The 13744-nt window shown below is 42.2% G+C and overlaps 1 protein-coding gene across 2 annotated transcripts in view; it reads left to right on the top strand.

Moving 5' to 3' along the window:
• The window catches only part of MRAS (muscle RAS oncogene homolog), a 61676-nt gene that overhangs the window by 18621 nt on the left and 29311 nt on the right, over nt 1-13744 (top strand). For both annotated transcript variants that reach the window (XM_004762423.3, XM_045088865.1), the window contains exon 2: nt 5597-5807. In XM_004762423.3, coding sequence (XP_004762480.1) covers nt 5615-5807 — 193 coding nt within the window. In that variant the 5' untranslated portion in view covers nt 5597-5614. The remainder of the gene's footprint in view (nt 1-5596; nt 5808-13744) is intronic.

Genomic DNA, 13744 nt, shown 5'->3' with positions numbered 1-13744 from the left:
TTGGAAGTGCACCTGTTGTGGGGAAAGGGTACATGGAGGGGCCAGGGACCCTACAGACCTCTTGACAATATCTGCAGCCAAAGCTATTTCTTTTTTATGGGTCTGTTTACAAAAATGGTCAGTGTTTGGGGCTATTCTTTTGGGAAACAAGCTCTGTAGAAGCCCTAGAACCTGGGACTCTGGGAGAAGATGACAGATTTGGTAAGGAATCACAGCCACTGGACACTGTTTTGGGGGCTGGAGCCCTCTGTTGTCCCAGGCATTTATATGGATTCCTATAATGGGTCCTCCACCAGACCTCTGCAGTACAGGTGCTCTTAGGGCTGTCGGTGGGGCCAGTAAGTGGTCCATATCACTGGGGCTGACCTGGCTGGAGGGAGGCCAGGGGCCCAATTACATTGCCTGTCAGTGCAAATATGCCTTTGCTGGGGCTTTGCAATTTTTTTCAGCACCTCACACATTCTTGAGTGTCCTGTTCTCCTGATTCATAGATAGGGAAGCAGGGTCCTGGAAGTTAAGAAACTTGTTCCAGGTCACACAAGGAGTCCATGTCGGAGACACGACGACTGGACCTAGAGCTGCCTGACTGTAGTAACAGGCTATTAATGTCACTCCCCCCACTCAAGCTGGAGAGCCAAGGGAGGCTTTGCACAGAACTGTCCCCAGGAGGTCTCGGAACTCTCCCAGCATACTTTGAAAATTGCTAGGTGAAGAGGTTTTTCTGGGCTCATCTGTCCACCCAGCCCCCCCACCTCCTAGGAGCATCACCCCCTGCTTCTTGGCCCAAGGGAGGGCTGGCTGGGGAGAAGGATGCTCTGGGGCATATCTAGCAGTCAATGAATAGACCCTGAACCTCCCATGTGTTGGGCCCTGCCTGGCCCTGCGAAAGGCAAGGGAATGAGATGTGGCTCCTGTCCTGTCCTGGTAGAGCTGCTTGGGGAGACCAATCGGCCCTTCAGGAAACAACTTCACACCTTGTGAGATGGTGCTAACCTTGAGAGAGAGGGAGCAAAAGACAGCTGCCCAAAAAAGCTTGTTTCTCTGGTTAAAGATGCCCAAAATGCTTGAATATGTGTTATTAAAATTGCTCAAGCAGCAATGCTGCCTTTGAGGAAAAAGTTTCCAGCATATGTGCGAATTTGAGTTGTTGGTGGACTGGGAGGGGCTCTGGGAGCTGTGGTTGCCATGGGAACCAGCGCTCAGCCACCAATGCCCCGCCTAGTGGCTGCTGTTCCAAAAGTTGGTTTCTGAGTGGAGGGGGCTGCCTCCAACCTCGGAGCCATTTCCCATGTAAACAACATTCTAAATGATGGTTGACGATCCCCCACAGGCTTGCCGTGGAGCTGAGATGGCAGCGGGACTTCTCGTGGGGGAGCCTGTGAGTGGAGGAAGGGAGGGAGAGATGGAGGGAGTCTCTCCAGGGAGCAAAGTCAACAAGGCACAAGAGCAAACATTGGAGCACCTTCTCTAAGCTGAACACATTTCATACATTTTAATTTCATGCTTAGAGCAATCCTGCAAAGTATAATTTTCTAACCAATCCCGTCTTACAAAGAGGAAACTGAGGCTATGAATGTAACTTGCCCAACAGTGTCACTTACCTGGTCTGTAGAAGAGTATCCAGCATCGAAAACTGGTGGGGGAACTTTAGAGACACTTGATCCACCTTATAACACCCTCCCACCTCAAAGGGGCCATCCAGAACCCTCCAAAAGTAAAGAACTGACATTCTAGAATGATCTCTAAAAAGATCGAGAAAGATCCCTGATCTTCTAGTTGAATAGTCTAGAGAGGAGGGAGGGGGGTTCTTGTGAATGTAAGCAGTTTGCTCTTTAACCACCAACCAACATTTTATCCTGTGGTGTCTTTCGTCATAGCCTGTGGTGACTGAAAAAAATTTTTCTCTTTACCACTTGAGTCCAGCCCATTTTGTAGGAGTGTGATACATTTTGACTGCCCTCCCCACTTACAAAGACATTGTATAGTCAGGGATTATTTGTGGGGAGGCTGAAAGCCTGGAAGAAACATGTCTATTAGGAGAAGAGCCTTTATGAACTGGGGGGAGGGGCCGGTTCTGGACCCCTTCTTTTACCCCTGCCACACCTTCTTTCCTTCGTGGGCTCACACTTGCTTCCAGAAGGGCTTTTCTGTGTGACTGGTCTGACTTGGTAGAAGGAGGGAGATGGTCTTAACTGCTGGCTGGGAGGTTTGCCCCTTAGCCCTTTCCATCGTCAGGGCCAATGCTGTGGCTAGTAGGTGGTCTGACAGTGGTTCAGAAATGCCTTTAGGCAGCCTTTTGCCCTTTGCTAATGCTCTGCCCGGCTTTGGTAATAGAGACAGGGGCAAAATGCCATCCCCTGCCCTTCTGTGAACATTAAATATAGACAATTTCGAGGGCACTGGTGGCCTCTGCACCAGTAACTGCAGGGGGCAGAGTAGAAGGACATGCCTCCCATAGGATGTGATTACTGGGCCCAGGGCTGACCTGTGAAGAGGGGGCCCTAAGGGTCTGTAGAGGACTCAGTATGACCCCAGGGTACACTGGGCAAACATAAAGCTGGTTGGAGAGCGAATAGAATGTGAGAGGCTGTGGTATAGCCACTACTGGAGAGGTCAGCATTGGTGATCCGTGACAGCCTTGAATGTCCAGTGAAGGAGCCGGGACTTGGCCCATCAGCCTTGGGCAGCACTAAAGGGCTTTTTACTCTGAGGGATCCGGTCCAATTTTTGTGCTGACTGTGCTTTCTAACCTGCTTCCAGTGAGTCTTAGTTGGGAGGGAGCCCCGAGCTGGCTGCCTGTGGTCTCTCAGGAGCTCAGCCCCTGAGTGTGGAACTCTCTGAAAGGAAGGAACCCCTCATTTGACCATTTCCTGCCAGCTGCCTTGTTTGGCAAGCAGGTCCCAGGTGGCTCTGCTGTGGGTGGTCTGTACCAATTCAGAGATTCAGTTCATGTCCTCTATCATACTTACTAGTGAAGATTTCTTACCTTGTTTTATTTTGAGAAGAAAATCAAGAGAAATAATTTCCCTTCTTGATATCTTCCCACCCACTGAGTATTTTTTATTCATGTCACTGCCAGCGGAGAATAGAAGGGAGCTTAAAAAATAGCCTCTTTCATAGGCAAACATGCTCACCCTGGCCCAGTGTCACTGTCCTCCCTCAGCCAAGATGGTGGGTAAGGAGAGACTGACACTTTGCTCCCCTGACCGGAGAGGCAGAAAGAGGGAGTTGGACCTTGCTTTCCTCTCCCCATTTCTGTTTCCTTCCAGCTGCCCTGTGGCCCCTTTGGACCTCCATCTCTTGTCATGTGGGAAAGCTCAGTTGCCAAAACCTCAACTTGTCCCCACCTTTACCCTACTTAGGGAGACTGGGCACCAGATGCTGGGGCTGCAGCCAGCCCCTGGGCCTAGTTTCTTGCACTTAAGGAGCTCAACTCCTCACCTGAAGGACATGGAGTCCTACATTTTCAGGTAGCCAGAACATTCATTTGGTGGGAACATTAATTTATTTTTTTACTTGAAGATAGTTGACACACAATGTTATATTCGTTTCAGGGGTACAACATAGTGATTCATCAACTCTATGCACTCTGCTTGACAGATGCATGCCATCTGTCACCATGCAGTGCTGTTACAGTGCCATTGCCTATGTTCCCTGTGCTGTGCCTTTTATTCCCATTGGTGGGAATATTTTAATATTGTTAAACTTTCCCGGGATACATATACAATATTAGCTTACTGTAGCAAGTGTTGAGAAAAATTGAGAAAGTGCCCCCAAATCTGCCAGTCCTCTCTGTGCCTAGAACCACATCTAGACATACAGATTCATTCATAGAGATCAATCATATGTACTTGTGGTTTCACAGCCTGTTTGGGGCTCTTTTCATGCATAATATATTAATGTTCCTAGGTTAGGGACTATCATCCTTTCTAATGGCTGCACAGTATTGCATTGTGTAGATAAATTTTTCTTTAACTCCCCCCCACAACATGTAAGTGATTTTCATTTTCCCCCATTCATCACATCTTTGTACACTTGTCTGATTATTTCCTGGAATAAATCATCATATACCCTACAGCTTTGGGAGAGGGTATGTCACTTTAAATTTTGGTATATTTATGCGAATGTATTCTCAGCCCGGTCGGGACAGATTTACGTGCTCATCGGCAGTGTATAAAAGCGCCTATACTTCCTCGCACTACAGGGAAATCCTAAATGTCAACATCAAGCTTCAGTAACTATAGAGCGTTTTGCAATGCCTCTCTCCCGTAACCTCATGCAAATCAGCATGGCCACATATCCCACATTTGTGTCTAACACCCTTTTGTTGCTATCTAGAACTGAGGACTCTTTTAGGCTGCACATAACTGAAAAATCCAGCCCTTTTATCTGATGGGTCAGGAAAGCATGGCTTGGCGCAGCCTTCCCAAGCAGCAGCGAAGCATGTGGGACACCCAGTCTGCACCCTCAAATGCCCCTGTCATGCCTACGTCATGCCTGTCTGCCTCCCGGATTGTGCAGAGCTTTTTCTTTCCTGGTACCGTGAGGCAGGATCCATCTTGCACGCCCTTGGCATGAGGTCAGTGCTCCTGCTCCCCAGGAGGAGGCATTGTTCTCCCTGGCACCCGGGAGGGGTCCACAGTTAGTAGTCCAGATCCCTGGGCCAAGGGCTCCTTCCGCACTCCCTGCCTCCCTCTCCTCCTTGTCACTTCATGATGCTGCTTCCAAAGATCACTCTTCACTTCTCTACTGTTACCTCTTCATAATCAGTCATTATCTATTCAGGCTCAATTATTCTTTAGAATCCTGGCCCCATATTTCCGTCTCTTTGCCTAGTCACCTTAGCTCGTTGACATCTTAGGATGGACAGTTCTTTGTTTGGGGGGATGCGCTGTGCTTCATAGGCTGTGGAACCACAGCCTTGGCCCGTTGACTGGATGCTAGTAACACCCACTCGGTTTTAACAACCGAATCATCTCCAGATGTTGCAGATGTCCCTGACGGGCGGAATTGCCCCCAGTTGAGAACCATTGCCTTAGCAGGACTCAGCATCATTAAAACAAAACTTAGCCCTGCTCCTCCTCTTCCTCCTGCCCAGCTAACACAGGGTTGACCAGTTGTCAAGAGATTCCAGCACAGCTGTCTGCATGACAAAAGGCAAGGAGACTGAGGGAGAGGAGCCACAATCACTAAATTCTGAGGGGCTGGGGCACAGAGATCCTGAACTCCTCCAGTTAGCAAGGCTGTTATGGCCAACCTTCCCTTAGCTCAGGCAACCTCATATCCTTCTGAGCACAGCAGTCCCCTGACCAGAGTTGATGTAAAAGGTGCCATCCCTGCTCAGATTAGCACCCACATGGTTACCTGTACAGGAATAAGGCAGACTTTAATGGTGGAAATGCTTCTTTGATATGGCTTTGGCTGTGCTTATTAAAGACTTCAGGGCATCTAGTAGTATGTGTCCCCAAGACCGGGTATGGCACATGGTTGGTATTCAAGAAATGATTGAATCAATATACAATTGGGAGTATTTGGTACTTTCTGAGATCAAAAGGAAAAAACCCCAGGCCTCATTATGCATGTCTTGCTTCCCCAGGTCTGACCTACTAGAAACATGGCAACCAGTGCAGTCCCCAGTGACAACCTCCCCACATACAAGCTGGTGGTGGTGGGAGATGGGGGTGTGGGCAAGAGTGCCCTCACCATCCAGTTTTTCCAGAAGATCTTTGTGCCTGACTACGACCCCACCATTGAAGACTCCTACCTGAAACACACAGAGATTGACAATCAGTGGGCCATCCTGGATGGTGAGACCCCAATGGCAGCCCTGCATGGGGCGAGGGGTGGCTTGGGGAGGAGGCAGAGGGTCAGGGGAAGGTGATGAGCTTCACTGGGCCCAGATGGCTTCTCTCATGTTGTCATTGTGATATGGTTGGTATAAGGCTGTGTATGTTTTCCAGGGTGAATTCTGAACAGCTTTGTGGAAACCAAAATGTGTATTCAACAAAGAGGCAAAGCTAGCCTCATGCCAGCTCAATGATGTCATGTTTGTTATTGCTTGCTGATCAGAAGCGCTGATTAGCATTTTACAGATGTCTCTGGCTAATAAAAAAAAAAAAAGGCGGGGGGGGTGGGTGTATAAATTATTCTTTAGTGAGCATGGTTTATTTTTGCTTGGAGGGAAAATCTTACATCTGACTTTGTTTCTAGTTTAGTCTAAGTTGGTTTGGATGAACAGTTCTCCAATCGTGGTATCCAGGTCAGCACCCAATTTTTTTTTTTAAATTTTTAATTTTTTTATAAACATATATTTTTATCCCCAGGGGTACCCAAGTATTACCGGGGAGCTTATCAGCAATGAAAACCCCTGGGCTCTGCTGATTCAGAGGCTCAGAGGGTGGAGATCAGCAGTCTGTGTTTTAACAAGCTCTCCAGGCGATGCCGAAGTAGAGAACTGCTGCTCCAGAGGTTCACTCTCTGAGTCTCTTAAATAGAGCCGTTCAGGATAGACTGTCATTGTAGGAGGGGGCCTTGAAAAGCCACTGGGATACAAGTCCTCTGTCAGCTGTGTGATTCGCAGGTGTTTGCTTCCAGTGTGGGGCATGTTTTTCATTCTCTTAACAGTGTCTTTCAAAGACTAGAGTTTTTACTTTTGAGGAGGTCCCATTTATCAGTTTGTTCTTTTATGGACTGTGCTTTTGGTGTCTTGTCTAAAATATTTGCCCAACCCAAGGTCACAAAGGTTTTCCCCTGTGTTTTCTTCTAGCTATCTAATGGCTTTAGGCTCTGTATTTAGGTTTATGATCCACCCCGAGTTAATTTTTGTATTTGTAATTGTGTGAGATATGGCGCAAGTTTTAGTTTAGTTTGGTTTGGTTTGGTTGTTTGTTTATGGAGATGCAATTGTTTCAGCACTGTTTGTTGAAAAGGTTGTCCTTTCTCCACTGAATTGCCTTTGTTCCTTTGATGAAAATTAGTTGCTCATATATTTTGTTTGATCTGACTCTCTTAGCATCAATACCACACTATCTTGATAACTGTAGCCTTACAATAAGTCCTAAAATCACATCCCATTAAATCCCTAATTTTGTTCTTTTTCAATGTTGCTTTGGCCCATCTAGGTCCTTTGCATTTCCATATGAATTTTAGAATCAGTTAAATTCAAAAATTTTAGATTTTAGACTGATAATTGTGTTAAAGCTATATAGAGTTATAGATTTGAGAAGAATTGACATCCTAACAATGTTGAGCCCTCCAACCCATGAATACAGTATTTCTCCGTATTTTTAGGTCTTCTCTAATTCTCTCATCAATTGTTCTTGCAGATTTGCCTGCATAGGTCTCTATGTATTTTGTCAGATTTATATATACAGTCTGTATTACAAATTATATTGGGTTTTCGTTTTAGTTTTTTTTAAAAGATTTTATTTATTTATTTGACAGAGTGGGTATACAAGCAGGGGGAGTGGGAGAGAGAGAAGCAGGCATCCCGCGGAGCAGGGAGCCCGATGTGGGGCTCAATCCCAGGATCCGGGGATCATGACCTGAGCCAAAGGCAGATGCTTAACAACTGAGCCATCTGGGAGCCCCTTAATTTCAGTTTGGAATTGTTTTTTGCTGATATGCAGAAATACAGGAGCATTTTGTATGTTAACTGTAACTTGCACCCTTACTAAGTCACTTATTCTAGTGGATCTTGTAGATTCCTTTGGATTTTCTGCAAAGATGGTCATGTCTGTAAGTAAAGATCGTTTTACTTCTTTCCAATCTGGATGGTTTCTGATTCTTTTTCTTGCCTTATTTCACTGACTAAAAACATACTTGTCTTGCTCTTGATCTTAAGGAGATCTTTCCTTTTCAATCTTTCAGCACTAAGTATGATGTTAGCTGTAGGTTTTTTATACATTCCCTTTATCAGGTTGGGGTAGTTTCTTTCTATTTCTAGTTTGCTGAGAATTTTTATGAGTGTAGATGTTGGTTTTTGTCAAATGCTTCTTGTGTGTCTGCTGACATACTCAGATGGTGTTTCTTTTTTAGTATGTCAATATGGAAAATCACATTAATTTTTCTAATGTTAAACCAACATTGTATCCCTCGGATAAATCCCACCTGGCCATAATATATTACCCTTTTACATATTGTTGGCTTTTATTTGTTAAAATTTTGTTTAGAATTTTTGCATCTATGTTCTTGAGAGTTATCTTGGTCTGTAGTTTTCTTGTTATGTCTGAGTAATGCTGGCTTTATAGAATGAATTGAGAAGTATGCTCTCTTCTTCAGTTTTCTGGAAGAGTTTGAATAAAACTGGTACTATTTCTTTCTTAAATGTTTAGTAGAATTCACCTATGAGGACATCTGAGTTTGGAGTTTTCTTTTTCAGAAGACTTTTACCTTCAAATTCAATTCCTTTAATAAATCTATGGCCATTCAGGTTGTCTGTTTCTTTTTCAGTGAGTTTTGGTAGTTTGTATCTTTTAAAAAGTTGTTCAGTTCATCAAAGTTACCAAATTTACTGACATAAAGTTGTTCATGATATTCTCTTATTTTCTTTTTTTAAAAATTTTTATTTATTTTAATTTGACAGATAGATCACAAGTAGGCAGACAGGCAGGCAGAGAGAGAGGAGAAAACAGGCTCCCTGGCGAGCAGAAAGCCTGACGTGGGACTCGATCCCAGGACCCTGAGATCATGACCTGAGGCGAAGGCAGAGGCTTAACCCACTGAGCCACCCAAGCGCCCCTTTTATTATTTTCTTAATAACAGTAGAGTTCATAGTGATGTTGGCTTTCTTATTCCTGATATTGTTAATTTGTGTGTTCCCCTTTTCCCTAATCAGGCAAGCAAGCGATGAAGCAACATCATTGATTTTCATGAGAAAACCAGCTCTTGGGTCCTTTGACTTTTCTCATTTGGTTTCATTGATTTCTACTCTTACCTGCATTATTTCCTTTTGTCTGTCTATTTTGGAATTAATTTGTTTTTCTCTAACCTTTTAAAATGGAAGCTGAGGTCATTGACTGGAACATTTCTTCTTTTCCAAGATGTTCATTTGGTGCTAAATTTCCCCAACTACTTCTTTAGCAGCATTCAAGCTATTCTAATACACTATGTCTTCATTTCCATTCAGTTCAAAATACTTTATAATTTCCCTTTTGAGATCATCTTTGACCCATAGGATATTTGGAAACATTTAGTATTCAAGTATATTTAGGAATTTTCCAGAGATCCTTCTGTCATTGGTTTCTATTTTATTTTCATTATGTCAGAGAACATACAGTATGTTATTTAAGTTATTTAAAACTCATTGAGTCTTGTTTTATGACCCAGGATTTGGTCTCTCTGGCTAGATGTTCCATGTGCACATAAAAAGGATGGGTATTCTGCCATTGTTGGGTGGAATGCTTTATGAATGCTTGTTATTTTGTCTGACTTTTGGTTGTTTCAGGCGACAAGACAGATCTGGTCCTTGTTACTCTATCCTGGTCAGAACCAGTACCAAATCATCACTTCAAAAAAAAAAAAAATGCGACAACTTTATATGTGTGTGTGTGTGTGTGTGTGTATTGAATTGTTTACTTTATTTTTATTTATTTTTTTAAAGAGTTTATTTATTTATTTGACAGACAGAGATCACAAGTAGGCAGAGAAGCAGCAGAGAGAGAGGAGGAAGCAGGCTCCCTGCCGAGCAGAGAGCCCTATGCCGGGCTCTATCCCAGGACCCTGAGACCATGACCTGAGCTGAAGGCAGAGGCTTAAACCTCTGAGCCGCCCACGTGCCCTATATCTTAATTTTTAAAAGCACCATTCTTCAGGGGGTTCGTCTTCAGCCCTGAAACTTTGACTAGTTCACCAGAAGCCAAGCACACTCCCACCTCAGGGATTTGCATTGGGTATTCTCTCTGCCTAGAATGTGCTTCCTTCAGAAATATATTCTCACTTCACGTAGGTCTCCACCCAAATGTTAACTTTATCATGGAGGTCTTCCCTGACCAGACCATCTCTACTAGTATCCAAACCCCCAACCCCCAACATTCTGTCCCTCTGAACAACTCTTTTTCTTTATTCTGCCTTTTACTGTTGAACATATTTTTGTTCAATATATTTATTTGTTTGAGTTTTTGTTGCTCCCCAATAAAATAAAAATTTTCTAGAGTAAGGACTTAATTTTATTTATTGCTCGATTCTTAGTGTCTAGAACACTGGTCCTCAGTAAATGGGTGAGAAATGAATGAATGAATGAATGAGTCCTGGACAATGTATGTGCAGTCATAGGTTTAATGTTTTAGTTGCATTATAAAATAAATATATATAACCACTAAAATATAAAACTTATATTTATGCATTTTCTAAAATCATCTCATACATTACCCATTCAAATATATACCACACTTTGGGATATACTGAGTTAAAGAGATATAAACAGTTTCTTTATTGTTGGGGCTTCAAAGAGTCGTCCATATACAAACACAATATTGGAGATATATTGGTGGGTATATTGTCTTTAGGGTTTCCCAAATGACTACGTTTTACACATCATTCTGGGATATTTCCACAGAAAATATTCTGGAACACATTGCCTAATGCATGTAGGAGAGAGTAATACCATGCCTCGTACATTGTTGAAGCTCAGTAAATACTATTTCTCTATATAGCCATATTGACTTCTCTTTTTCTTTTTTAAAAATTTTTTTTAATTTTAATTTTTTAAATTAACATATAATATATTATTTGCCCCAGGGGTACAGGTCTGTGAATCATTCAGGCTTACACACTTTTCAGCACTCACCATAGCACATACCCTCTCCAGTGTCCGTAACCCAACCACCCTCTTCATATCTGCCTCCCCCCAGCAACCAATCCTCAGTTTGTTTTGTGAGATCAAGAGTCTCTTATGGTTTGTCTCCCTCCTGATCCCATCTTGTTTCATTTTTTCTTTCCCTACCCCCCCAAACTCCCCACATTGCCTCTCAAATTCCTTATATCAGGAAGATCATATGATAATTGTCTTTCTCTGATTGGCTTATTTTGCTCAGTATAATACCCTCTAGTTCCACCCACGTCATTGCAAAAGGCAAGATTTCATTTCTTTTGATGGCTGCATAGTATTCCATTTTATATATATATATATATATATATATATATATATATACACCAAATATTTATCCATTTATCTGTTGATGGACATCTAGGTTCTTTCCATAGTTTGGCTATTGTGGACATTGCTGCTATAAACTTTGGGTGCACATGCCCCTTCAGATCACTATATTTGTATCTTTAGGGTAAATATCCAGTAGTGCGATTGCTAGGTCATAGGGTAGCTCTATTTTCAAATTTTTGAGGAACCTCCATGCTGTTTTCCAGAGTGGCTACACCAGCTTGCATTCCCACCAACAGTGTAGGAGGGTTCTCCATTCTCCATCCTTGCCAGCATCTGTCGTTTCTGTCTGACTTGTTAATTTTAGCCATTCTGACTGGTGTGAGGTGGTATCTCATTGTGGTTTTGATTTGTATTTCCCCCATGCTGAGTGATATGGAGCACTTTTTCATGTGTCTGTTGGCCATCTGGATGTCTTTTTTGCAGAAATGTCTGTTCATGTCCTCTGCCCGTTTCTTGATTGAATTATTTGTTTTTTGGGTGTTGAGTTTGGTAAGTTCTTTATAATTTTGGATACTAGCCCTTTATCTGATATGTCGTTTGCAAATATCTTCTCCCATTCTGTCAGTCATCTTTTCATTTTGTTGACTGTTTTCTTTGCTGTGCAGAAGCTTTGGATCTTGATGAAGTCCCAGGAGTTCATTTTTGCCCTTGCTTCCCTTGCCTTTGGCAATGTTTCTAGGAAGAAGTTGCTGCGGCTGAGGTCAAAGAAGTTGCTACCTATGTTCTCCTCAAGGATTTTGATGGATTCACTTCTCACATTGAGGTCTTTCATCCATTTTGAGTTTATTTTTGTGTGTGGTATAATGAAATGGTCCAGTTTCACTTTTCTGCATGTGACTGTCCAATTTTCCCAACACCAATTGGTGAAGAGACTGTCTTTTTTCCATTGGACATTCTTTGCTGCTTTGTCGAAGATTAGTTGACCAGAGAGTTGAGGGTCTATTTCTGAGCTCTCTATTCTCTATTGTCTTCCATTGATCTATGTGTCTGTTTTTGTGGCAGTGCCATACTGTCTTGATGATGACAACTTTGTAATAAAGCTTGAACTCTGGAATTGTGATGCCACCAAGTTTGGCTTTCTTTTTCAACATTCCTCTAGCTATTCAAGGTCTTTTCTGGTTCCATATAAATTTTAGGATTATTTGTTCTATTTCTTTGGAAAATATTGATGGTATTTTAATAGGGATTGCATTAAACATGTAGATTGCTTTAGGTAGCATAGACATTTTCACAATATTTGTTCTTCTAATCGTGAGCATGGAACATTTTTGCATTTCTTTTTGTCTTCCTCAGTTTCTTTCATAAGTACTTTATAGTTTTTTGAGTACAGATTCTTTGCCTAGGTATCTTATTGTTTTGGGTGCAGTTGTAAATGGGATCGACTCCTTAATTTCTCTTTCTTCTGTCTTGTGGTGGTGTATAGAAACGCAGCTGATTTCTGTGCATTGATTTTATATCCTGACACTTTATTGAATTCCTGTACAAGTTTTATCAGATTTGGAGTGGAGTCTTTTGGGTTTTCCACATAAAGTATCATGTCATCTGCAAAAAGGGATAGTTTGACTTCTCTGCTGATTATGATGCCTATAATTTCTTTTTGTTGTCTGATTGCGAGACTGCAGTGGTGATAATGGACAGCCCTGCCGTGTTCCAGACCTTAGCGGAAAAGCTCTCAGTTATTCTCCATTGAGAACGATATTCACTGTGGGTTTTTCATAGGTGAAAACCTATGAAATATTGATGATATTGAGGTATGAACAATCTATCCCTATACTTTGAAGAGTTTTGATCAAGAAAGGATGCTGTACTTTGTCAAATGCTTTTTCAGCATCTATTGAGAGTATTATATGGTTCATATTCTTTCTTTTGTTAATGTATTGTATCACATTGATTGATTTGCGGATGTTGAACCAACCTTGAAGCCCTGGAATAAATCCCACTTGGTCGTGGTGAATAATCCTTTTAATATACTGTTGGATCCTATTGGCTAGTATTTTGGTGAGGATTTTTGCATCTGTGTTCATCAAGGATATTGGTCTATAATTCTCCTTTTTGGTGGGGTCTTTGTTTGGTTTTGGGATCAAGGTAATTCTGGCCTCATACAATGAGTTTGGAAGTTTTCCTTCCATTTCTGTTTTTTGGAATAGTTTCAGGAGAATAAATATTAATTGTTCTTTAAATGTTTGGTAGAATTCCCCCTGAGAAGCCGTCTAGCCCTGGGCTCTTGTTTGTTGGGATATTTTTGATGACTGCTTCAATCTCCTTACTGGTTATGGGTCTGTTCACGTTTTCTATTTCTTCCTGGTTCAGTATTGGTAGTTTACATGTCTCTAGGAATGCATCCATTTCTTCCAGATTGTCAAATTTGCTGCCATATTGTTGCTCATAATACATTCTTATAATTGTTTGTATTTCTTTGGTGTTGGTTGTGATCTCTCCTCTTTCATTCATGATTTTATTTATTTGGGTCCTTTCTCTTTCCTTTTTGATAAGTCTGGCCAGGGGTTTATCAATCTTATTAATTCTTTCAGAGAACCAGCTCCTAGTTTCATTGATTTGTTGTATTGTTTTTTTGGTTTCTATTTC

This window comes from Mustela putorius, unplaced genomic scaffold, assembly GCF_011764305.1.
Source record: "Mustela putorius furo isolate JIRA1106 unplaced genomic scaffold, ASM1176430v1.1 tig00003834_pilon_pilon_pilon, whole genome shotgun sequence".
Classification (NCBI taxonomy): Eukaryota; Metazoa; Chordata; class Mammalia; order Carnivora; family Mustelidae; genus Mustela; species Mustela putorius.
This window is presented reverse-complemented; position numbering and strand designations above follow the sequence as displayed.